The 24451-nt window shown below is 45.3% G+C and overlaps 1 protein-coding gene across 1 annotated transcript in view; it reads left to right on the top strand.

Moving 5' to 3' along the window:
• Positions 1-24067, top strand: part of prkaa2 (protein kinase, AMP-activated, alpha 2 catalytic subunit) — a 38886-nt gene extending 14819 nt beyond the window's left edge. The window contains exons 7-10 of the mRNA XM_030372576.1: positions 1573-1735; positions 2090-2428; positions 20179-20305; positions 20768-24067. Coding sequence (XP_030228436.1) covers positions 1573-1735; positions 2090-2428; positions 20179-20305; positions 20768-21021 — 883 coding nt within the window. The 3' untranslated portion in view covers positions 21022-24067. The remainder of the gene's footprint in view (positions 1-1572; positions 1736-2089; positions 2429-20178; positions 20306-20767) is intronic.
• The last annotated feature ends 384 nt before the right edge of the window (positions 24068-24451 follow it).

Genomic DNA, 24451 nt, shown 5'->3' with positions numbered 1-24451 from the left:
TTAGGGAATCACTGCCAGAGACCGCACTGCGAGTGAGTGACAGAAGGCGGGGCTATATTCGCACTGAAGCGATGCGTGTCTGTTAACTCGCTTTTCCGAGAGAAGAGAAGACAACGCGCTGATCAATTGCAAATACTTCTATTTTGTGTGGTTTTGAGGAACAAAAGGTTGTTCTGCAGTTTCTAAAAACATTTGAATAAATAGCTTTTATATTAACATCCACCCAAAATCCACTTGCCCGTTCGGGCAACCAGAAAAAATCTCAACTTGCCCAAACATTTTTTTTACTTGCCCCGGGCAAGCGGGCAACCGTTAGTGTCAACCCCTGTAGTGGACTAGATGGAGGGGTGCGACGCTTTCTGCGTCGGGAGATTGGCAGGATCGGTTGCTCCTGAGCGGTGAGTGAGGATGTAGCCGGTAGCCCAGCTAACTTCTCCAGTGGGGTGAAGAAGTTTGACAACGGGATGAAATCATCGTCGTATTCATCCAAGTCAGGGGAAAAGAAGGGGAGAGAGACCCGTCTCCCCTCCTTAACAGCAGTCGTCCAGGAGGAAAAGGGAGCATCCGATGTGCGGTGGTCAGCGTTGGCCGAGCTTGGACCATCCTGTTGCAGCGCTTCCACCCGGGCGAGAAGCGAGGATTGGCGCTGGAGGACATCATCCAGGAGGGTCGCAATGGAGCGAAGCTCTGACTTCAGGCAGGACAGCTCATGGTCCGCCGTAGTGAGTGGAGGCATACTCGCAGCAAACCTGGGTTCCAATTCCCAGGTTCCAAACGAGCTTGGCTCATGGGAGTCAACGGCAAGGCTTGTTCAGCACTAGCCACACACACACATGATCCAGGAAGGACTCAAACTATTTTTTGAGCTTTGATTCCATGTCGGTATAACATTTGTTCAGGTTGGCTAATGGGAAATGTTTTTTTTACACGTAGGCAAACACGGCTTGGGTAACGCAGGAAAGCGCGTTACTAAAGTCTAGTAAAGTAGTGTAGTTACCGATATTTTAAATGGAATGCGTTACTTTACTTCGTTACCCAAAAAAGTAATATCGTTACTGTGACGCGTTACCCCCAACACTGGTAGCGGCCACCGATCCTTGACAGGCTGGGTACTTTATTCTTACTTGCTCACAACCGGACTCGTTCATTACTTCTTCTACTGACACGCACACTACCGCCCGCTCTCCTCGATCGTCCACTCACTCGCTGACCACACACACACACACACACACACACACACACACACACACACACACACACACACACACACACACACACACAGCCAGTGATATGCGTAGGCCTACGAGATAGGCCTACTTTCTCGTGCTCACGAGATACTTTCTCGTGAGCAACAGATACTTTCTCATGCTCACGAGAAACGTAAAAAAAACTGGTTTAAATAAACGCTATATATGGATATCAGGAAGTCGGATGTAATCACCCTTCTGTTGGATGTGCTCAGAATGCGACCATCTCCTGGTATGATTTCACAGATCCTATCACTATTGTGTCTTGCCAGGTGTGAAGGGATCTGTGTGTGTTTGGTTGACTGTCTGTCCCTCCTTTCCCCAGGGAGCACGATTGGTTCAAACAGAACCTGCCGGGCTACCTGTTCCCGGAGGATCCTTCGTACGACACCAACGTGCTGGACGAGGAGGCTGTCAGGGAGGTGTGCGACAAGTTTGAATGCACTGAGTCTGAGGTCATGTCCAGCCTCTACAGTGGAGACCCCCAGGTACGCTCCCAGCCCGCAGGCTGTCAGTAGTGGGACTGTTGCAATTTCGTTTTTTTTGTCACCGTCTTATAAAGTAAGAAAGTACAGTAATGTTTGTTCAATTGGAAGATGCTGGGCACAGGACACACTTGACGTGTAACCTAACCTGTGCTGTAGCAGGGGACTGAGGTGTCTTGTTTTCAGCTGCTCTCTAGCACAATCCATTTACGATGTATTCTTTTAAACTGTTGGTTTTCCCTCCCCTTCTATTTAGTTTTAATCTAATAATAAAAAAGAAAATATCCTTATCTTATCGTATCTTCACTTATTCTCATCCCCGCAACCCTTCTTGGTATCCCTCACCCGAACCTCCAGGACCACCTGGCGGTGGCCTACCACCTGATCATAGACAACCGGCGCATCATGACCCAGGCCAGCGAGTTCTATCTGGCCTCCAGCCCCCCGCAGGGCTCTTTCATGGAGGAGGGCATGCCCCTGCCCCCGGGTGTCAAACCCCATCCCGAGAGGATGCCGCCGCTGCTGGCCGACAGCCCCAAGTCCCGCTGCCCTCTGGATGCTCTCAACACCACCCGGCCCAAGCCACTGGCGGTGAAAAAAGCCAAGTGGCACCTGGGCATCCGCAGCCAGAGCAGACCCTACGACATCATGGCCGAAGTGTACAGAGCCATGAAGCAGCTCAGCTTTGACTGGAAGGTAATAAGATGCCCATTTCCTGTCATTCAGCTATGCCCTTTATCTGCCGCACCACATGCACGCCGCACCTCATCCATAGCCATTATTATGTGTCAAGGAAACACTAAAAAGGTTCCATGTGGGTGAGTTAATTCTGCGCATGCACCAGGAGGTGTGATAGACAAATCTCGCAAGTCTTGTTTTGGCTCTCCATTGTGATTAGCATTCACTGAAGCAATTGGTTGCCCCATGTGACCTTTGTGGTTTGTTTAAGTCAAAATATAAATAATTTGCCTCATACTGTCTCCAAACATTAAACAAGTTAAAGATTTGAGAGTTATATAGAGCAAGATTATTTGAGATATGAGAGCAAAATTTTGAAAGAAAGCCCAATCCCTCCCACATTTCTCCACGCTTCCCCACAGAAACCTGTGGGGAAGCTATGATAACGATAGTTACGTATTGTAACTCTAGATTCTATGAGTATAGGCACAGCCTTTTAAGGCTATCGCTATTGGGTTATCCTTAGGCGTGAGCCGTAGCACGAAAAAATTTGTAATCCCCGCCCACCAACAGCGTGGGCCTCAATCACGTCCGCGGGCAAAGATATACGCGGGCGCCGGCGGCCGTTCTGCTCCCAATAAACAGCTTTTCTTCAGCTATGTAAGGACAATGAGGCCGACACTTAAAAGGCTGCGCCTATACTCATAGAATCTAGAGTTACAATACGTAACTATCGTTCTATTTCGTATAGTAGGGCTGAACGATTTATCGTTTTCTGATCGAAATCGTGATTTCAGATAACGCGATCTCGGGATCGCCAAAGCCACGTTTTTTTCGGTTTTACTGTGCGTTCACGCGTCAACGTAGAGACGCGAATCGGGCGAATTAATATAATATAATTGTATATATAATATCGAGGCCAAAAGCTATGTGAGCCTCCGGATGGCCGTAGGGCTGGGAGCTCTCTTCGAGGGGTTTGTTTACCGGAGTTGCTATGGTTACCACGGTTACCGGTCTTGTGTGTTCCAACGGTTTATTAGGAATCTAATAAATGGCTGTCTACTGTGCGTTCACACCAAACGCGACGGGGTGAAAGGATCCTATACAAAGTGACACAGGATCCTGTACACTTTCGCCGTGCACAGGCGAACAGCCAATCAGCGTTCAACAGCGTGGCCACTGAGTCACATGTGTAACGTAACAGCCAATCAGCGTTCAACCGCCAAACTCAGTGCAGTTCAGTTCGGGGTGAACTGCAGCATGGAGGAGAAAGTGAAAGTTGCCGTTTGCGACTCCCGGAGCTCTATATATAATATAATAGTATGTAATATAATATTTGTATATATAATATCATGGCCAAAAGCTCTGCGCCTCCGGATGGCCGTAGCGCGGGGAGCTCTCATAGGGATTGGGCTTCTCGGGGTTTGTTTACCGGCGTTGCTATGTTTCCGGTCTTGTGCGTTCCAACGGTTTATTAGGTAGGCCTATCTAATAAATCTCTGTTTATTCAATACTTTATTCACTGCCTCTTCCGTGGTCATTACACTATTATGAATAGACTGCGTTGGGTTCTCCGACGTCTCTCCCTTTGTTGTTATACTCGAATGCACGAATTGAGTAAAAGAGCCATAAAAAAGAGTCTTTTTAAAAGTAGTACTTTTCTAAGTTAAGACAGTCAAAGATGGCTCTTTTAGTTCTTCAGTTGTAACAACTGCAGTTGGTAAAGGACTTTAGTTTACATGCATGTTTCTTAATAAATACATTTGAAATCAATTCTTAACTTTAGTTTTCATTCTTACATTAGAGTAATGGCATGTAATGTTTTAATGGTATGATGTCATCTTTGTAAATATTACTGTACATTGTGAATATTGCACTGAAGCTTGATTTGAAGAAAATCGTGAAGAAAATCGAAATCGCAATATCTGCCAGAGAAATCGTAATTTGATCTTTTCCTGAAATCGTTCAGCCCTAACGTATAGGCTTCGCCTTTTAAGGCTATCGCTATTGTGTTAAAAGGGCGAAGCACGATATAGTCTATGCCTCATTGGTCCCGATCAGTACCAGAAACACTGCTACATATGCGCTAGTATCATGCGTCAGACGTAGCATAACATACGTCATGCGTCTAATGGCACGTCATCAACGAGCAGCTCTAATGTGTCTGATAAGACACAAGAGCTCTCAGCATGAATATTTGACTCCACCTCACATTGTTTAATATGCGAGGGGAATAGTCACACAATCACACTCACTCTGTCAAAGCACCTAGAACTGAGTGTGTCATAGGGAGGCGCAACATGTCTCTTAGGTAAAACCTAATAAAGGAGCATGGGGAAGCCCAGGAGGCTGCTGTGCAGATATCCTCCATAGGCATCCCTTTTTGCAGAGCGACAGAGGACGATATTCCTCTGGTCGAGTGAGCTCTGATAGTCTCAGGCGGCTCTGCCCCCGCTGACACAAGCCTGTGTGATAGCATCACACAGCCAATGTGACAGCCGTTGTATCATCAGGGGGAGGCCCTGGGAATGTTCTCTGTAATGCACAAATAACTGTTGAGATTTGCGCAGAGCCTCCGTGCGCTTCACATAACCGTACGGGGCACAAGAGATGGGCTGTTGCCTCCTCCTCAGATTGATGAGGAGGGAGAGAGAAACCATTGAGTGTTATTACTCTCGATCTGAACGAGCTAGTAATACTCTTTGGTGTAAAAGCCGGGTTCGGGCGTAATATGGACGAACTGCCGCCTCCTTGTATTCTAAGAGAAGAAGGGGCTACAGAGAGTGCAGACAGGTCGCTCACTCTCTTAGCTGACGTCAGGGCCAGCAGCAAAGCTGTCTTGGCTGACACAAACTTGAGGGGCACCCGGTCAAGAGGCTCAAATGAGGCTTTAACCAGTGCTCGCAGCACCAGTGTTAAATCCCATTGTGGCGTGAGAGAGCGCGTCACGGGTCTCTCTCTCCTCACACCGTTTAGGAAGCGCTTCATTAAGGGGTGACTAAAAACATTTTTATCCCCGAAGCCTTCGTGGCATGATGAAACAGCAGCAGCGTATGTTTTAACCGTGCTAAAAGCCAGCCCTCTTTCCATCAGTGCCTGGAGGAAAGAGCACACGCGGCAAAGGGCAGGAGATGGGATCACAAACCCTCTCCGTGCACCATTTCTGGAAAGCCGCCCATTTAGCCGAGTAACACGCTCTGGTGGAGTCCGCTCTGGCACCCTGGATGGTCCGTACGACCTCCTGGGAGAGGCCGAGACCCTCTAGGCGCTTGCGGCCAGTTCCACAAGTGCTGGCCGATCTCTGGGTAATCTATGATTGCTCCCCCTGCCTGTGAGAGAGTGTCTCGCCGCCAAGGGAGTCCCTTCGGCGGCCCCGAGATCAGACGCTGGAGGCAGGGAAACCACGGTGCACTCGTGCGTTGCGGTGCTATGAGAATCATATACAGCCGCTCCTCTTAGACTCGGTCCAAGACTTAGGGAATCAGAGGGACGGGTGGGAAAGTGTACAGGAGTGTGTTCGGCCACGGTCTGTGAGCGAACGCATCCACCCCGACAGGGGATTGTCCGCGCGAGAGAACCACAGCTCGCACTGTGTGCTCTCCCGCGTGGCTGGCGAATAGGTCGACCTCCACCTTCCCAAACTCGCTCCATATCTGATTGATCAGATCGTGGTGCAGAGTCCAGTCTCCTGGTTGGGGACCCCCCCTCGACATAATGTTGGCCCCTCTGTTCAGGACACCGGGGATGTACGCTGCTCTGATGGAGAGCAAGTGTGTGTGCGCCCAGCATAACAGCTGTCTCGCTATGCTCAGCAGCTGTGCCGAGCGCACGCCCCCTTGGCGATTTATGTATGCTGCTGTCGCCTTGTTGTCCGTGCGAATCATTACGTGTTGATTCGTCAACATTTGGGCAAAGTGTTGGATCACTTTCAACACAGTGAGGAGCTCCATTTGCGTTTATATGCATGGTCACGGCGGGCGGCCAAACGCCGCCCACTACGTGAAACTCGCATGTTCCTCCCCAGCCCGACAGAGACGCATCCGTGATCACTGAGATGTGTGACATTGGTCTGCCCAACGGCAGCCCTCTCGCGAGAGTTCGGGGATCGCCCCAGTGGGTCAAATCGGGGCCCACTGATAGGGGAATGGTCACTTTGCGCCGCCGTTGGCACAAGGTGAAAAAACATCTCTGCAGCTGCCTCATGTGAAGCAGCCCCCTGTGTTTGGGGATCACTGTGGCGTGGAAGTAGGCGTCCTTCAAATCTATTGAGGTGAACCAGTCGTCCGGTTTTACACACTGTAACACTCGTCTGATTGTTAACATGTAAAACGGCCTCCCCGCGATGCATTTGTTGAATAGGGCTATATCGAGAATCGGTCTCAGCCCTCCTGTTTTCTTGGGTACCAGGAAATAACGGGAATAGAATCCCTGCATTTCCTCTCCCTTCGGGACTGTGGAAATCACTTTTTTCGCTAGAAGCTGCTGGAGCTGTTGATCCTTGGATGACAGGGTTGTTTCCACAATCCCGTTGAATCGTGGCGGAACGGAGGTGAACTGCAGGGTGTGTGCAATTGGCCAGGGTGCATGCGTTCAGCCATTCTGAGTAATGCTCTGAAAACGGCTGTGCAGCCTCTTGTTTTGATGCGGCTGTCATGGAAACGAGCCAGACTTGAGCCCCTGCTGCCGCTGCGAGGGGAGGAGTCCTCCTCGCAGCCCATGGGGAGCTCTGCCCGAAAGGGCTGGGTGTGTGTGTCATTAGCAGAGGCATGCCCTGCCTGCTCAGCTTGTGACAAGAGTGTAGCCTCCTCTCTCCTGAGCGTTGGGACGCGAGGAGGAATAACACTGACTGGGCAGCAGACTGCTGACACTGTGAACGAGCTGCGTGTCATTCGTAGACAGAGAGCTTGTTTTAGCGCCCGTCTAGCCACATGTCATGCCAGGCATGATGTGGTGAGGGGAAAGTAATGTAGGGCTGGCTCGATCAATAATACGAGGTTTATAGACGGCCTGCCTATATGTGGTGGGAGATGCGTGTGAAACAGTTATGGCCGAGCCGATAGGCTCCGGCGTTAACTGAGGTGTGGGGAGAAAACAGCCGTCTTTAGTAAAGAGGTGTTTCTCCCTGTCACACGCTTTTCCCTGGCCCCGTAATTGCCTTCGCCGGCGCTTGTGGGGCGGGACATAGCCCCATGAGCCCGCTGCCCGGGGCCTTCGCTGGCCGATCGCCGTAGCCTGCGACGGAGGCGGGCGGGGCTGGTAAGCTTGGGGGCCAGGAGAATGAGCTGCCGGCGGCGCCATGACAGTGGCTGTCGGGGGCCTATGAAACGACGGGAGCCTGGAGCGGAACACTGCTGCCCGGGTGGTTCTCGCCACATCGAATGCCTGTTCGGCCAGACGATGAGGGTCAGCCGCCATGTTATGTGCCAGAAGGGCGATGTTATTCATAACAGCCTCTTGCTGCATCATACACTGATGCACTCTGTCTGTAAGCTTAGCCGTAAGCTAGTCTTTGGGAGTGGGGCAGCGGTCGCTGAGCCCCGGCTTCACTCCAAAGACAGCACACAGAGCGGGATCCAGCGGCGGTACCGCCCTGTAACCCCGGTCTGTCAGACCCTCCGTCTTCGTGACCTGGATAAATGTTTTCACCGGGGCCCCGAGCTTCGAGATTGAAGTACGGTCTGATGGCGGGAAACATCGGCCAGATCGGGTCGAGACGGGCGGGGCGTTTCGTGGCCTCGAGCCCCTAGATGCCATGCAGCTGTTCCGGGCGTTGGGGGGCCTGAGGCACGGGCACCGCAAGGCGGCTGCCCTGGCGATAATGCCCGTTAGCTCTGCCACCAAAGCTCCAACCACTGAAAGTAAGGTGGCGGCGGGGACGGGCAATGCTGCTGCCCCGGGCCTCTCCATTCGGAGGGGGGAAGCCGGGGGAGACGCCCCCTCCTCGTCGCGGTCGACTCCGAGCTCACAAGGAGAGAGGGCATCGTCGAGCGGAACAGTAAAGTCGTCGGCCCATTTAGCAATGGCGGCGGCAGTGTCAGCTCTGCGCTGTCTGTCGTCCGACGGCAGCGTCGCACAATGCCGACACAGACAGAGCTTTTTTTAGAGCTTTTTTTATAGCTCAAATAAATGTTTTCAAAATTGTGCAGTACAGTGCACATTGTAATTGACTCAGATTTGTGCATTTATTCAATTAAGGTTATTGAGTTTTAGTTAAAGAAACATACTGCATTGTACCTGAACATAGTTGTTCAGGTACAATGTTTTATCATTTGTGAAGTCAAGTTTGCCCTATTTGTTGTGGGCATTGTCAAGATTATCTCAGGGAGAGTGTAATCCAAACTGTTGTCTGAGACCATTAAAAAAATAAAAATAAACATGGCACTTTTCCCTTAAATTAAGTTGAAGTATTTTTCTTATTTTGCACAGACAATGTTAACATTTGGAAAGCCTTGTTGCATTCAAGAATGCATCCAGTGGGGCATCACAATAACATTAAGCATGTTGTGTTAATTCCACAACAGGAGATATGTAATGTTACCTAAATTAGGTTTGAGGAAAAATAACCCAAATATCGACATCGGTATCGGCTGATATCGGAATCGAAAATTTAGAGTTGGACAATATCGCATATCGGATATCGGCAAAAAAGCCAATATCGGACATCCCTAATAATAAACGTATAGACCTACTTTTCTCCAAGTACCCTGGATTGCCAGACATGAAACCATATGGTACCAAACTTAGTGTGCTGCAGCCATGGAAGAAAGCTAAATAACTGGATCAACTGAGTGCTAGATTCAATCCAACCTAAAAAGCTTTGTCCTTTGTCAAAAAAGCTCTATGACCAGAGCCTTGCTAAACCATTGACAATCTTGCAGTTGCATTTGAAAGATGGAGAATGCTTAGAGCCCAGAAGGATTTCAAGAAAAATGCCATGAGCTCGGTCTGGGAGGAAGGGGCGGACGGAGACAACAACAAATTGTTACTACGCCAGTTCCTGGCTACCAACCTGGATTTGATAAACCCTTTGATTTACTGAACTAAATTAATATGGTCTCAATTACCTTTACCACGAGGAGCTGGTCAGACTTCAAACAAGTGGTCCAGAACCCTCCAGATGACCCCCACCTGCCTCACCTCTGAGAGTTAACCCATAACTTCTTTATTTGTAAACCAGACACTTTTTTCTCCCCGTTCATAAGGATCTGATAAACTTATTTGACTTTATTCCATCAGTGCTATCTTGCAACTGCTCATAGATGCATAATATTTTATTCCACTTATCAAAAGCCCACAATCAAGAAGAGTAAACTCATCACAATTATATATTATATAACTTAAATAAAAGCTTCTTGCAGTCCGGCTCAAGGCCGATTCATACCTCCGAATCCGGACGAAATTCGTCCGTCGCCCCAAACGTTGCCTCCGGAACTACCCTTCATACCTCCGTCTGGTTTCAGCGTTGTTATGGATGTTACGCAATTAATCTATCTTAATTACTCTAGAGGGCAGTGACTGTCGTTTCACAAATGAACGGCATCGACAATCGCAAACATGACATCTGTAGAGATGATTTTGCTTTGTGTCATTCGAAATCGGCAAAGAAATGTGCAAAATGTGTAAGGTGGCATGTGACACCCCTCACCTCACCAACCCGCAGATTATCTCCTCAAAATGTTCTTAAATGACCAGTTACAACTCTTTGCCAAAGCAGGGGAACAATAAAATAAAAAGGTCAGGTATATAGTATAATTTAAGTATAAAACATTCAACACAATATATATACTTATCAGATATTATACTACTGTATCTATTTTCGCGAATGGTCCGACTTTTGACTCTATACTGCCGCCTCAATTTCCGGTGGTATTGCTCCTTTTCTCCCGGAGCACTCCGGATTCGTAAGCTCAGAGGCGACGGACGAAACACCTCCGGGACCGGACAAAATGGCCCGTATCCGTATTTACCGTAGGGTGTGAATGGGCCTTCACACAGAGACCATAGCCATGTTCATTTTATACAGGAAAAAATGTACTTAAAAAAGCAATCATGGATGTCAGAAACTAGTAAGTTGAATGCTCACCTGAGAAGAAGGTGAGAAGGAGTCCAGTGAAGAAGGAGCAGATAGGACAGACGAGTTGAGAGAGGAGGGAGACAGGGAGCATAGGTTGTGTTGCAAGGGGGCAGACTGAAAAAAAATGTTGCTCTATTTTTTTTATTCGAGCAGCTAAATTGGCCATTGAAGATGTTAAGGGTTGCTAAACCTCATTCTAAAAAGACAAGCATGTGTGTACAGAGGAAAATCCAATACAGCATTGCATTGATGGAGGTCCCATTGTACAGAATACAACCACATTGCACATAATTCAACTTCAGGCAGCAGTCAAATTGCAAAAACAACAGCAGATTCAAATCAAATGCAAGTTCAAAAATAAATACTGGAGAGTTAAGATTAGTATGTGCAAATACTTTAAAGGCCCACTATGCAACTTTTTTAGCCAAAATTACATTAAGTATGCAGGTTGAGAGTTATGCTGATGGTTCTGCATCCATTTCTGGGTCGATTGGTGGGTGTGTCATTTACCCATGTCGCCTCTCCAGTGAAAAAGCGCATATGCAACTTGATCTGTTCGGACCGACACAATCCGGATGTGACGCAGCGGAAGTATCCTCGAAAATGTAGTCAGATTGTAGTTTCGAAAATGCTTTACGGCACAGACACACACCCAAACATGGCACCGGCTAGATATAAACAGCCAGTTGCGAGGCAATTGTTGCATTCATCATGGATCAATCGACTAATGGTACGGCCACACCAACCGCGTTACCTGACGCTTGATCATTGTGTTTCACAAAAATGGTTCAACGCGCCTGTGGCTGCGCTAGAGTCCGAGGTAGGAAACCCAAACGCCGCCGTGTTTGGGTGCATGATAGAGTTTAGATCGGGTTAGATTAAATAATCTCGGATATAAATAACGATCTCATCTCATCTCATCGTCATCCGTTTATCCGGGGTCGGGTCGCGGGGGGAGCAGCTCAAGCAGGGGGCTCCAGACTTCCCTTTCCCGGGCCACATTGACCAGCTCTGACGGGGGGATCCCGGGGCGTTCCCAGGTCAGTGTTGAGATATAATCTCTCCACCTAGTCCTGGGTCTTCCCCGAGGTCTCCTCCCCAATGGACGTGCCTGAAACACCTCTAAAGGGAGGCGCCCAGTGGGCATCCTTGCCAGATGCCCGAACCACCTCAGCTGACTCCTTTCTAAGTAAAGGAGCAGCGGCTCTAATCCGAGTTCCTCACGGATGACTGAGTTTCTCACCCTATCCCGCGACGCCAGCCACCCTTCTGAGAAAACTCATCTCGGCCGCTTTTACCCGCGATCTCGTCCTTTCGGTCATCACCCAACCCTCATGACCATAGGTGAGGATAGGAACGAAGATCGACCGGTAGATCGAGAGCTTTGCCTTGCGGCTCAGCTCTCTTTTCGTAACAACGGTGCGGTAAAGCGAACGCAATACCGCCCCCGCTGCTCTGATTCTCCGGCCAATCTCACGCTCCATAGTACCCTCACTCGCGAACAAGACCCCGAGGTACTTGAACTCCTTCACTTGGGCTAAGGACTCATAAATAACGATAATCGGGTTAAATAACTTCACATGGTGTGTCTGGTGTGTTTCCAGCATTCCTAGTGTTGATCAGGAGAGAAATAGTCCGCCAAGACGTTGAGGTTGCTTAGCAACCAGAGACTCTGTCCATGCAAGTGAACGGAGCGTTCACTCTTCGTCATAACTATCAAACCGAACATCCTTCACATTCACCGAGCGAACATTATGAAAGTAAAATGCACATTTCTCGCTAAAAATGTTTCCATAAACGCATTTAATGGCGTAACTATGTTACTATTTCCACCCAGAATAAAGAAAGATGTCGGCCGTATGCTTCTGTGCAAGGGTCACTACAGTAACGAATTGCTTTACGGCACAGACCCCCAAACACGGAACCGGCTCGATATAAACACAAGTAAGGGATTGTTATATTCATCATAGATCAGCCGACTAAAAAGAGACAGAGAAACCCAATGTCGGAGGAACAGAAGAGAAAAGGGAGACTGACCGACAGAGAGGCCAGACACGAGTAAACGTTGGGCAAGCTTTTCAGGAATAGCGTGAACTGAAAGAAAAAGAAGACTGCAAATCAGACGCCGACTCGGCCGTGTTGCTTTTGAAATTGAAAGTACCCTTGGGTGAACTTTGTCTTCGTGGTATTCTTGATTCTGATAGTCTCTGTACAAATGTGTTTGCTCAACCATTTAGTTGTGAGCCCTGTAAAAATTGTTTTCTCGACCGTTTTGTTGTGAGCCCTGTATGTTTCTAGCTTGCTTGCAACCATATAAACACCTTTGTTTCCATGGGTGTTTTGCTGTTCGTCTGTCCCCCAGATACAGACTGAATCCCCGAATCCAGGTTCTTGTTTATTTCGATTATTATGTTGGCCAAACCTCTTACACTGATTGTTCTGTTCAACCTAAGATAAAACAATTATAACCTAGGGTATAAATTCTCCCGGTGAACTATAAAAAAGGATGGATTTATGTTTATTGCAATGCAAATACACCCTTTTTAAAATGTATAACCTTGCCTACACTTTATGAACATCTACTTCGGACATGGCTCCACGCATTCGCCGGCTTCTTTGAAAACAAATGCACATGGCTCGCGTAGAAGTGCATGGGGAAGGGACGTCAACGAGTTGTTACGACAGTGTTGTGAAATATCTACTACGAAGCTGTAGGGGGCGCTGTGTAGAGAAATGTGCGTGCCAAAACCAAGAAAACAGCGAAGATATTCCCGAAGTTGCATAGTGGGCCTTTAAATCAGTTACAGCATCTAATCTGTGACTTAAACCATTGTTAGTTTTATCGTCATTCTTCTAAGCCTTCATTCTATGAAGATTGCTAAAAGTAAACAAGGGATGGAACGCCACACGTCCTTTACTTTGTGAATTTCCTACATCAGTCGTTTACATCTGCCAAGGTTATTTCGGCGCTTAATTCGCTTCATGTCTTCCGTGGATACCTGAGAGAAGAGATGGCAGCATCTGCAGAAGGTGCCATCCGTTCCTTATAGTCCAGTCATTTTATGAAACAAGGTCAAACTAATTGCAACAGAAGCAACCTCCACTGGTTGTATCCTCAATATGTCCTGAGTAAGGAAAAAAAGCCCAGAAGAATCCCATTAGGGGTAGGTTTTGAAAAAGACCGATATGCCTATTCAAAGGCCTATTTATAATTTTTCTCACGTGAATAGGGGAATAATTTTAACCTTTAGATATCACCAAGAAAATTACTGAGTTGATTAATTGTGCATAATCAAATTAGGTATGTGCTCATTTGCATAAATGCCACAACAGATCTAAACATTGGGTATATCCAGGTGAAAATGTCTTGTTGAATCTTGTTGACATATAACAGTAAAATACTTAAAGGGCAACTTCTCCCATTTCACTTAAGCTTTGAATCGTTAGAAACACACTCATATTCTTGAATGGTCGAGCATCATTCCCTTTTTTTCTGGAGAGACTGGAGAGATCCGTATCGATCTCCAACCATCTGACGATTTTTGCGTGCAAGAAAATAGGAAGTGTAAGAGGGGATGATTCTCGTAAGACTACAACCACTAGTCCCACCCCCCTCTAGGGGGTGGGACTAGTGGGGTGGGTCCCACCCCCCTCTAGGGGGTGGGACCCACTGACGCTACAGACCTATTAGAGCAGTGCCAGTGGGTGGGACTTCACCAGCAGAAACTAACATCCACAGCGTCTGAAGCTAAGCTAACAGAGGCTGTTGATAAAACTGAAGTACAATGGCGGAGGGTACTGGATCTGACATAGAAGATGGCACCATGCAAAAGTTCACCATTTCGAAAGAAATACAAACGAGGACTACCGTATTTTCCGCACTATAAGGCGCACCGGATTATAAGGCGCACCGGATTATAAGGCGCACCTTTAATGAATGGCCTATTTTAGAACTGTTTTCATACATAGGGCGCACCGGATTATAAGGCGCATAGAATAGAAGATAGGCAAGGCAAGGCAAGGCAACTTTATTTATATAGCACTTTTCATACACAAGGCAGACTCAAAGTGCTTCACATATAAACATTGTCATACAATTAAATTAAATAAAAGGTAAGTAAAAGAAAAACATATGCAAAAAATAGAAAGTTAAAAAGGCATTTTAGTATTAAATTAGAAAATAAAGGCAAAGTTAAAAAAGCTTTTTAGAAAGTGCAATGTATTTAAGATTTAGCAGAAAGCTATAGCAAACATAAAAGTCTTCAGGCTTGTTTTAAAGGTGCTCAGAGTTGGGGCAAGTCTTAAATCCTCTGGGAGTTTATTCCAGCTATTTGTTGCGTAGTAACTAAATCCTGCTTTCCCATGTTTTGTCTTTACTCTGGGGATAATTAACAGATTGGTCTCAGAGCTTCTTAGTGGTCTAAAAGGCTGATGTAGTGGAAGCATATCAGTTAAATATTTTGGGCCTAAACCATGTAGGGATTTATAGGTAAGCAACATGAATTTAAAATCAATTCTCTGACCTACAGGAAGCCAATGTAACGTTTTCAGAATTGGTGTAATATGATCAAATTTTTGATCATATATACGGTAATTCACTGAGTTCACCAACTAATCCTCTTCACTAGAAATGTTGTGTGAAATGATTTTCAAGCAGTCCTGCGGTTTATACTGCAGTCAAACGTTAGACTGGGGTTGCGTTATGCATCGACTAGACCGAGCTGTGCTAAAGGGAATGTCAACAAAACAGTCAGATAAAGTCAAACTTTATTAAGCGTTCTGACAACTCCGTTCACTCCCATGGTAACGATGTTGAAACGTTAATGTGCATATTAACAATATCTCATCAATATCTGATCAGTATCAATATCTCTCAACAATAAGCTCACTTTTTCAGTTCATTCCCTGTCCACGAATCCCTCGAATTCTTCTTCTTCAGTGTCCGAATTTAACAGTTGGGCGAGTACGGCATCCAACATGCCCGGCTCCCTCTCGTCATTATCCGAGTCAGTGTCGCTGCTGTTGCCTGGCAGTTCAGTGATTATTCCTGCCTTCGTGAAAGCTTGGACCACAGTTGAGACTGTTATATCAGCCCAGGCATCCACGATCAATTGGCAGAGAGTGGCGCCCAGCGCTGTCTCCCCGTCTTGGTGACGTGTCTTCGCCTTCTTGGCCCCGTCCACACGAAGCCGATTTTTTGGTGAAACCGCAAAAGTCTTGTCCGTTCGGCCGACCGTCCAGAAGGAGCCGGCGAATCCGGTGCCCGAAACCGCACATTTCTGAAACCACCCTCGGAGGTGGTTTCAAATCTATCCGGACCTATGCGGTTTCGTGTTAGGATTCGTGTGGACGTCTGAAACGCTTGATGGCAGTGGCTCCCCACCAGCTGGGGGACGTCAGAGTTGCGTTGAATCTTTTATTTATTATTTTATTTGTATTATTTTTGTAGCTTTAAATAAAGCCCTTTGATAAATGTCATTACTAACTATACATTAAAAAGTATTTCTGCTCAATTTAAAAGGTTGAATCTCCTCGTGACTGAATACAGCGCGCAGGATTGATGCGCTCCACTTTTTTCTGTGGAGAACCAGCGCCTTGAATATTTACTACAGCGTTTCTACAGCTCGATGCGGTTTCGAAATTACTCCGTCCTTACGGAGTGCGCCTTATAGTCTTTACGAAGTACGCCTTATAGTGCGGAAAATACGGTAATTCACTGAGTTCACCAACTAATACTCTTCACTAGAAATGTTGTGTGAAATGATTTTCAAGCAGTCTTGCGGTATCAGCCTAGTAGATGGAACAGCGAGGTGCCCGATAGGCGGAGATCTAGATCAGCGGGAGTGGCCAGCGAAGCTGTGCATCGTGGTGCATGGTGGGAGTTGTTGTCTTCAATCCACAAGCGCCAAAAAGTCACTTTCTGCCTTTTCTCGGTCAAGACGGCACCAAATTAGAATTTTATTTTATTATTCGACTACATATAGGACCCAATTTCAATACATATTCATGCCTCCACCGGTGAAATGCTCCTTTAATGTTAAGGTCTGAATGGAACCCATTTAGGCTCCCCATGAGCCTTAATACATAGAGACAGGAAGAAGTACTTTGAACCAGCCGTTATCAATTATTATTGCAGAGATGGGGTTTGGGGCTTGGTATGTCGGACTGTTTCTGGTGGATGAGTCTGAGGGAATAACAGGAGACAAGGGTAAGGAGAATGCAGAAGACAAAAAGTACGTAAAATAAAAAATTGCTTGATCAAACAATCTTTCCTACCTGACAGCTTATTGACAGTTGAGTGGACCTTGAATGATTGACTGAATCTCTGCCCCTTACGGTGACATTGGTTTGCCTCTATAGTCTTTTACTGAAGGATGTCAACAAGATTCTACAAGACATTTTCACCTTGCTATACCCAATGTTTAGATCTGCTGTGGTATTGTTGTGGATTAACTCATATATATAACACTTAGACTAATTCAAGAGAGAGAGAGAGAGAGAGAGAGAGAGAGAGAGAGAGAGAGTAAAATGAAAACGAGGGGTCCGGAGCAAGAATTGAAAAAAGACTTTATCGTGCAGAAAAGCAACAACGACAACAGCCTGAGTGGGTCTATAGAGTCACTGCTCGTCAACAGATTCCAGCCTCTTCTTAAACACACAATAGCACAGTACTCAGCAGTTTCTTGTTTTTTAGGTGTCCACACATAATCAAACACAAATTCTTCTAAACAGATGGTCACCGAGATAGTCTAGGACCCAGGAAGTGGAGTCAGCATACATTGTCTCAGTAGCTTCCTGCTCTTGGGGTTGGGCCCCAACTCCTGCTCTGACCCAAGACTCCCAGGCCTCGTGACCAGCCCTGGATCAGAATCCAGAGACGCTTTAAATGTTTTCTACCATTAGATATACAAGCCTAATAATAATCATGGTTTACCATAGAATATAATCATTAATTTCTACCACAGTATTTATTCAAATTAGCACATACGTAATTAGATTATGCACGGCATGCCCATGTTAACAAACAATTTCCAAAAGCTTGGTTTGTCTTCATATAAGTACCGGTAATCAACTCAGTAATTTTCTTGTTGATATCTAAATGTTAAAATTAGGGATGTCCGATATTGGCTTTTTTGCCGATATCCGATATGCGATATTGTCCAACTCTAAATTTTCGATTCCGATATCAGCCGATACCGATGTCGATATTTGGGTTATTTATTTTTCCTCAAACCTAATTTAGGTAACATTACATATCTCCTGTTGTGGAATTAACACAACATGCTTAATGTTATTGTGATGCCCCACTGGATGCATTCTTGAATGCAACAAGGCTTTCCAAATGTTAACATTGTCTGTGCAAAATAAGAAAAATACTTCAACTTAATTTAAGGGAAAAGTGCCATGTTTATTTTTATTTTTTTAATGGTCTCAGACAACAGTTTGGATTACACTCTCCCTGAGATAATCTTGACAATGCCCACAACAAATAGGGCAAACTTGACTTCACAAATGATAAAACATTGTACCTGAACAACTATGTGCAACATAGCAGTATGTTTCTTTCACTAAAACTCAATAACCTTAATTGAATAAATGCACAAATATGAGTCAATTACAATGTGCACTGTACTGCACAATTTTGAAAACATTTATTTGAGCTATAAAAAAAAAAAAAAAAAAAAAAAAATCGATTTTAAGGCAAAAAAAATCCGATACCGATATTGACCGATATTACATTTTTATGCTAATATCGGGCCGATAATATCGGTGGGCCGATAATATCGGACATCTCTAGTTAAAATGTATACCCTATTCATGTGAGAAAAATAATGAATAGGCGTTTGAATATGATATATTTGTTTTTGTTTTTCGAAACTTTCACCTCATGGGATTATTTTTCCTTACTCAACACATATCGAGGATACAAAATCAGTTGAGTTTGCGTGGTTGACCCCTATTTTGGCTTAAAATGACTTGACTATTATGGTTGAACGTTGGGAGACCTTCATCTTTGTGCTGGCAAGAAGACTCTTTTGATATTTGTAAACCAAGCAGGCCAATGATTAATTGTCTAGTAGGCCCGTGGTCCAATACCCCGTTGGCAATGGACCCTGAAAGATGTCATCCAACTCCGTTCACAACAATAATTTGTGTGGCGATTTATCCATTTTACCCTAATTTACCTAATCTATGACTGATCATACATTTTGAATGGCTCCATGCAACATCTGCCACGCTGGTCAGAATCTGACAGGGGTTCTGACTACACTAAAGTGTAGTGTAGTGTAATTCACTACAGTACTGTAGTGTACTACAGTAGACAGGTTTTTGTGTGGACTTCCTTCATCAAACATTAGGATAAGGATATCCAAACATTACTATATCTTACAACCCTTTTTCCCTAATGTTTGACTACTAATATGTTGCCATTTCATAGGTTGAGGGTCAATAGAAAGCTAATTGTGTTCTTTTGCGGGTCATCCAGAACTGTAGTGTACTACAGTTCTTCAGTGTACTACACTACAGTACTGCAGTGTACTACACTACAGTACTGCAGTGTACTACACTACAGTACTGAAGTCTACTATACTGCAGTAGTGTATTGTACTACAGTTCTGCCTGACCCTCTGTGCTGATGAAAATGATGAACACATTCTTTCTATTGACCCTCCAGCTATGAAATGGCAACATGTTAGTAGTGCAAACATGAAACACAGGAAGGTTTGGAAGATATAGTAATGTTTGGATATCTTAATCCTAATGTTTGATGAAGGAAGTCCAAACAAGACGGAGTCTACTGAGGGAAGCCACAGAGAGCTCAGCACTTATTTCCTTACAAAGACGGTAAAAAAGAAGATGGAAACGTAAGTAAAAACAGTCCACGTTATAGGCCATTATTGTACTAAATGTCTTAATTTATCCCCTCCCAATTTTTACACTTTGCCAAGCCGGTACGGTCGCGGCTTTGCACGCCCTGCAATTTCCCTGTCTTGCCTGTGTAAAACCGAGGGGATATAATACCCCTTCGTCAAGGAGCCGGCTGTCTTTGTTCGGTGGAGTAGGCGGGACTACGCACGGAGAGTAGACCTCTTTAGAATAATTTGCATACTCCGAATGTTTTTATATTTTTATGAGTCAAGCCACTCGCATGCAAGAATAATCTGAATGTGGGCTATAAGCGTGATTAACTATTAATAAGTGCAAAAACGCCAACATATTCTTTATTTTGCTGACCACATGTTTTTTATCCCGACAAGGCCTTGTAAGGAAAGTTCCTCTGGTACTTTCTCCTAGCTCGCACAATCTTTCCCTGTCTTCGTTAAATGCGACTGCATCACATTTCCTCCTATGGTCAGCAACTCACAGATTTCACTGTCCCTCCAGTTCGAACTACTCATGTTTATATCGCTGCATTGTATCTGTTGTAGAGACAACGCCGCAACACCTCTACCCAAGTTCCACCCCTGGAACTGCAAAGCCGAAAATTGGGGTGCGAAATCAAGCCGGTATATTATTATTGGTCATTGTAAACACGCGGACCATGCCGGGAAAAAGGAGCGCTTACGACGGGCATATTTGGCAGTGTAAAAACGTTTTATGTTTCTCCTAACCATGACATACTTGATTCAGCGCCGAGGATCCTGTATCTCCTCTGGGAAATGTGTTCTCATGCATATCTATTTGTTTGCAGGTGGTGAACCCTTATCACCTGCGTGTTCGCAGGAAGAACCCAGTGACGGAGACCCTGGTGAAGATGAGCCTGCAGCTTTACCAGGTGGACAGCCGTTCCTACCTCCTAGACTTCAAGAGCATCGACGGTAACCCGCCCAGTAACAAACCTGACGTTGATGTTCTGTTTGCATTCAACGGACCACTTTTCATCTGTGTGTAAATGGTATTTAATGTGTAAAAAGCATAACACCTCACTGTTATGGGTGAGTTGTCGTAAAACTCATTATGAGTCTGCTAAATATATGTACCGGGAAACTAATGAAGATAACACATTGATCGCGGACCCCCTTCTCAGAGCAGTCATAGCAGGGCCAACACAGGTGTAGCCCCCTGAACATAACAGTTGGTCAGGAGGCAGGTGTTTTACATATGTGCCTCAAAGTACCAGCAAGGCTCAATGTGAGTTACAGTATCTTCAGTAGTGTTCACTCCTATCCGTGCCCGGGAACATCAGAGGAGCAGACCAGTCATTTGTGCACTGAGTGACACCTTTGTGTGTCATACAATGCAACGCCTGTTTTCCACACTTTTCCTTTTGTTGTCTCCAGATGACATCATTGAGTTGACCGGCTTCAAGTCAGGTTCGTCTACCCCTCAGCGGTCGGGCTCCACTGCGGGCCTGTTTAGACCCAGGCTGAGCGTGGACTCAGCCAGCACCGCCATGGACTCACTGGCCCAGCTCAGCTCCTCCCTGCCGGGCTCGCTGGCGGGAAGTGCACCCCAGCTGGCCCCACGGCAGGGGTCGCACACCATGGATTTCTTTGAGATGTGCGCCAGTCTGATCACCACCCTGGCCCGCTGAGGGAAGGAATGGATGCCCTCAGAGAGCCCCAAGGAACTCCCGGCCCTCCACCGGACCCCCACCACTACGTCAGAAGCCGAGGCGGGCCGAGGGGACAGGATGATGCAACTGCTTGTGTCGTCTCAAATGGTCTCAAGTGGTCTGCTGTCCATCGGCCCTCCTTTCAAATAATTATGTGATTTGAGTCAAAAAACAAACTGTGAGGGTGAGCAGGGATGTGAAAAGCGTAGTTGGTGGGGTGTTAGGGGGGAGAGGAAGCCGTTGATTATTTTTTTCTAAAATGGACCCACGGTCAGTCGCTGTGAGGTAATTGGTTGGACGTCAGACCGTGAAAACTGACTGTGGGCCCAGGAAACATAACTGGGATGATGGCTGTGGTAGGGGTGAGAGCTCAGAGGTCAGAGTTCACCATCATTTTTAGAGGCACGATCAGCTAAGAACAAGGTTGCTGGGCGTTTCGCCACGTGATACTGTGAAGTCACCCGTTGAATGCTGACCAAAAACAGCATTGCCCACGCATCACTGTAGAGAGCCTATTTACTGTAGCTCTGAGCAGTGGTCCAGGGTCAGTTTCAGAGTCTTGTTCTTAGTTAGAACGTGTAAACTGACCCGTTCTAAGTCTGAGGACACATAAACATAAGCATATTTTTTCAGTTTTCTTAAAGGTTTTGTAAACTACTATATATATATATATATATATATATATACACACAAAACCTTTAAGATAACAGAAAAAATATATAACATGCTATATTATGTGTGTAGTTGAAGCGATCAACATACCAAGTATAAATTGTTATATACTCATAGAGAGGTTTATGATTTAAGCACTGCATTAATCAGTTTGGTTATGATATTTAGGATATTATAGATGATCGTTAACCTAGAAATATTTCATACCTTGATTCTTTCTACTTTAAGGTACCGATACACACCATTGTCTGTGCTAGATAATGACTATAACCATATTGTATTCTTTCTAAAAACAATTCAGCAGGATTGACAAACATTTTACGTATGAAGCTTTCTTCAGATCCTCAATGTCCCTAACAATTGCAGCATTCTATCATTATTGTAGCTTGCAAAACACAGAGGTTTACAACAGAGATGGAAGCCATGCATGCAAACTGTTCTGTTGGAATAGAAGAATGCAAATGAAAACATTTACCGGCTACAACACAAACAATGAAAGAGCTGTATGCAGAGCACCGATGGTACAGTCCTTTAAGCAGATGGAGTGTATCTTGGGAAGTTGTTTGCTAAAATAAGCAACACAAATCTTTCTTCTGCTGCCTTCAATCATCAAAAAACATGGATTTTTATGTAGACACACATGCACTGTGTGTGTGTGTTTGTGTGTGTGTGTTTTTATGTTGGTGGGGGAACAGTGCTTTGGCATGAGGTGGTTTGGTGTGTGGCATCAGTCTTCGTCACGTCTGAGATTTATTTGGTGGTTCAACAAGAGGCAAGAGGATCAATAGAAACCAATCTGTTGGCTAGGAAGTTCATAATCCTTTATAACACAGAGCTGATTATTTTCCGAGGCAAGAGCAAAAGAAGGAACATAGTGTACAGTAAACATACTGTTGTTTCTCAAAGCAACACATTGTAATTCAACTGTCCAATCAGGTTGTGTCTTTCTGGTTGTCTCTGTATAGGTATCTGGTGAGTAACTCCTCTAGATTCCATTTTACAGTCATGAGCTGTGAATGGTTATAACCTGCAAGATGGAAGCCGGCCTGAGTATTTATTGCTGGTGAGAAACAGTATTCGTTGCGATGCATGCAACAGCGTCTTTTGATCTTTACTTGTTCTGGTCAGTGTGCATTGTGTTCTCGTTGCTGTAGTAATGTTCCGTGTGCTCAAACGAATATGGCCATGTTCTCTAGATCTGAACAAGGATGAATGAGTGAGTGATTGATTGGATGCCCGGCGGTGTAAAATATGGGCTCAGAGAATACCCCTAAATTTCTCACCTCTCCCTTTACTCTATTTTTTTTCCTTCATCTCTCTCCCCCCTTTGGAGAGAGTTCCCACGATTAACTTTTGTGAAACAGTACAGATGTGCTGGAGACCTGCTGCCCAGCAGTTGAAACTGTTATCCAAGGTATCAATCTGTTACCTGATCATTCTGTTGGACCTATCCATTACCATGAGGTGGGTTGGTGAAGACATGCATTAAGGAATACCTCATCCTGTTGTGGACAGGTAAGAGTACTGCCCTTTTAGAGCACTACTGAAGTCCACCATGTTCGGAAGGATCTGGTTATATTGTTGCCTTATGAGAGAATTCTGGTGGAGTCTGGTTGGAGGGGAGAAGAGCCATTTTACTCAGCTGAAACCTCTTGATCGCTAGTGTTGCTGTGTCTCTCGTTTTGAGCTAGAGAGCCCCTGAGCAACATATGCACGTCTGTCTTTCCTCTCTGGCTGGTCATACAGCATTATGAAGTATATCTACTGAAAGAAAAAAGTGAAACGCTGCCACCTGCTGCTAGAATTAAGCAACTGCATACAGAATGAGATAGACTATGAGCATGTTACCCACATCGGCTGTGAACCTGATCAGTTGCCCGCTGTATAGTGTACTGCTACAATCACGTCAGGCCAGTTATGCATTTAGTATGGAGCCAACATATTGTCGACCTCTAATAAAGGCCAGTGTGTTGATAATGATACATCACGGTACGGATCGTACAGAACTACTTGGATGTAACCAGTAACTGCAAGTTAACTGATGTGTTTGTACTGTACTTATTGTATGTAACTACCAGTGGTATGTTGGTCACTTCTGTCTTTGTGTGTGCGTGTGCGTGTGCGTGTGCGTGCCTAAAGTGGAGTACTTTCCACCACAGAGCCGTCAGTTACGTTGGTCTGTGACAGGGACTTTATGGTTTGTTCAGAGGTGTTCGCCTCTTCCGTCTGAGAGGCTTTTTGGGGGGGATTTCTGTTACGCACTGCATGGTTTTGCTGTTCTGATTTGCACTTTAATTGCTATTCATTGTAAATTCATTGCTCACTGAATAAATTAAGGAGTATGGTAAAAGATGTTTTCTGTTTGTGTTTCTCTGACACATTTATCAATACATACAATCAAAAGGGCTAATTGTCAATTCATTATCTCAAGTTTGACATCAGAAGTAATATCATACATGAAGGAGTAACTTTGGTCCAGAAACTCGTGAACATCATCATAATCATGCCTGCTGGAACATTCAGTGTAAAAAGATTCGTAATCCATTTCCCTTGGTGTACATCCCTAACAAAATAATGTATAAGTCATGGATTGTGATATATTATGTATAATGTTACTGATAGTTGGTTATTCTTTTCTTGAACTTCCTATCTGACAACTTAAAAACCTAGAGACTTTGAATGATTTAGGAATAATCAAACCAAACTGAAAATATTAAACAGTATTAAAGATCAAATG

This window comes from Gadus morhua, chromosome 12 (genome assembly GCF_902167405.1).
Source record: "Gadus morhua chromosome 12, gadMor3.0, whole genome shotgun sequence".
NCBI classification, from domain to species: domain Eukaryota; kingdom Metazoa; phylum Chordata; class Actinopteri; order Gadiformes; family Gadidae; genus Gadus; species Gadus morhua.
The sequence above is the reverse complement of the archived record's forward strand: the minus strand, read 5'-3'. Positions and strand labels throughout refer to the sequence as shown.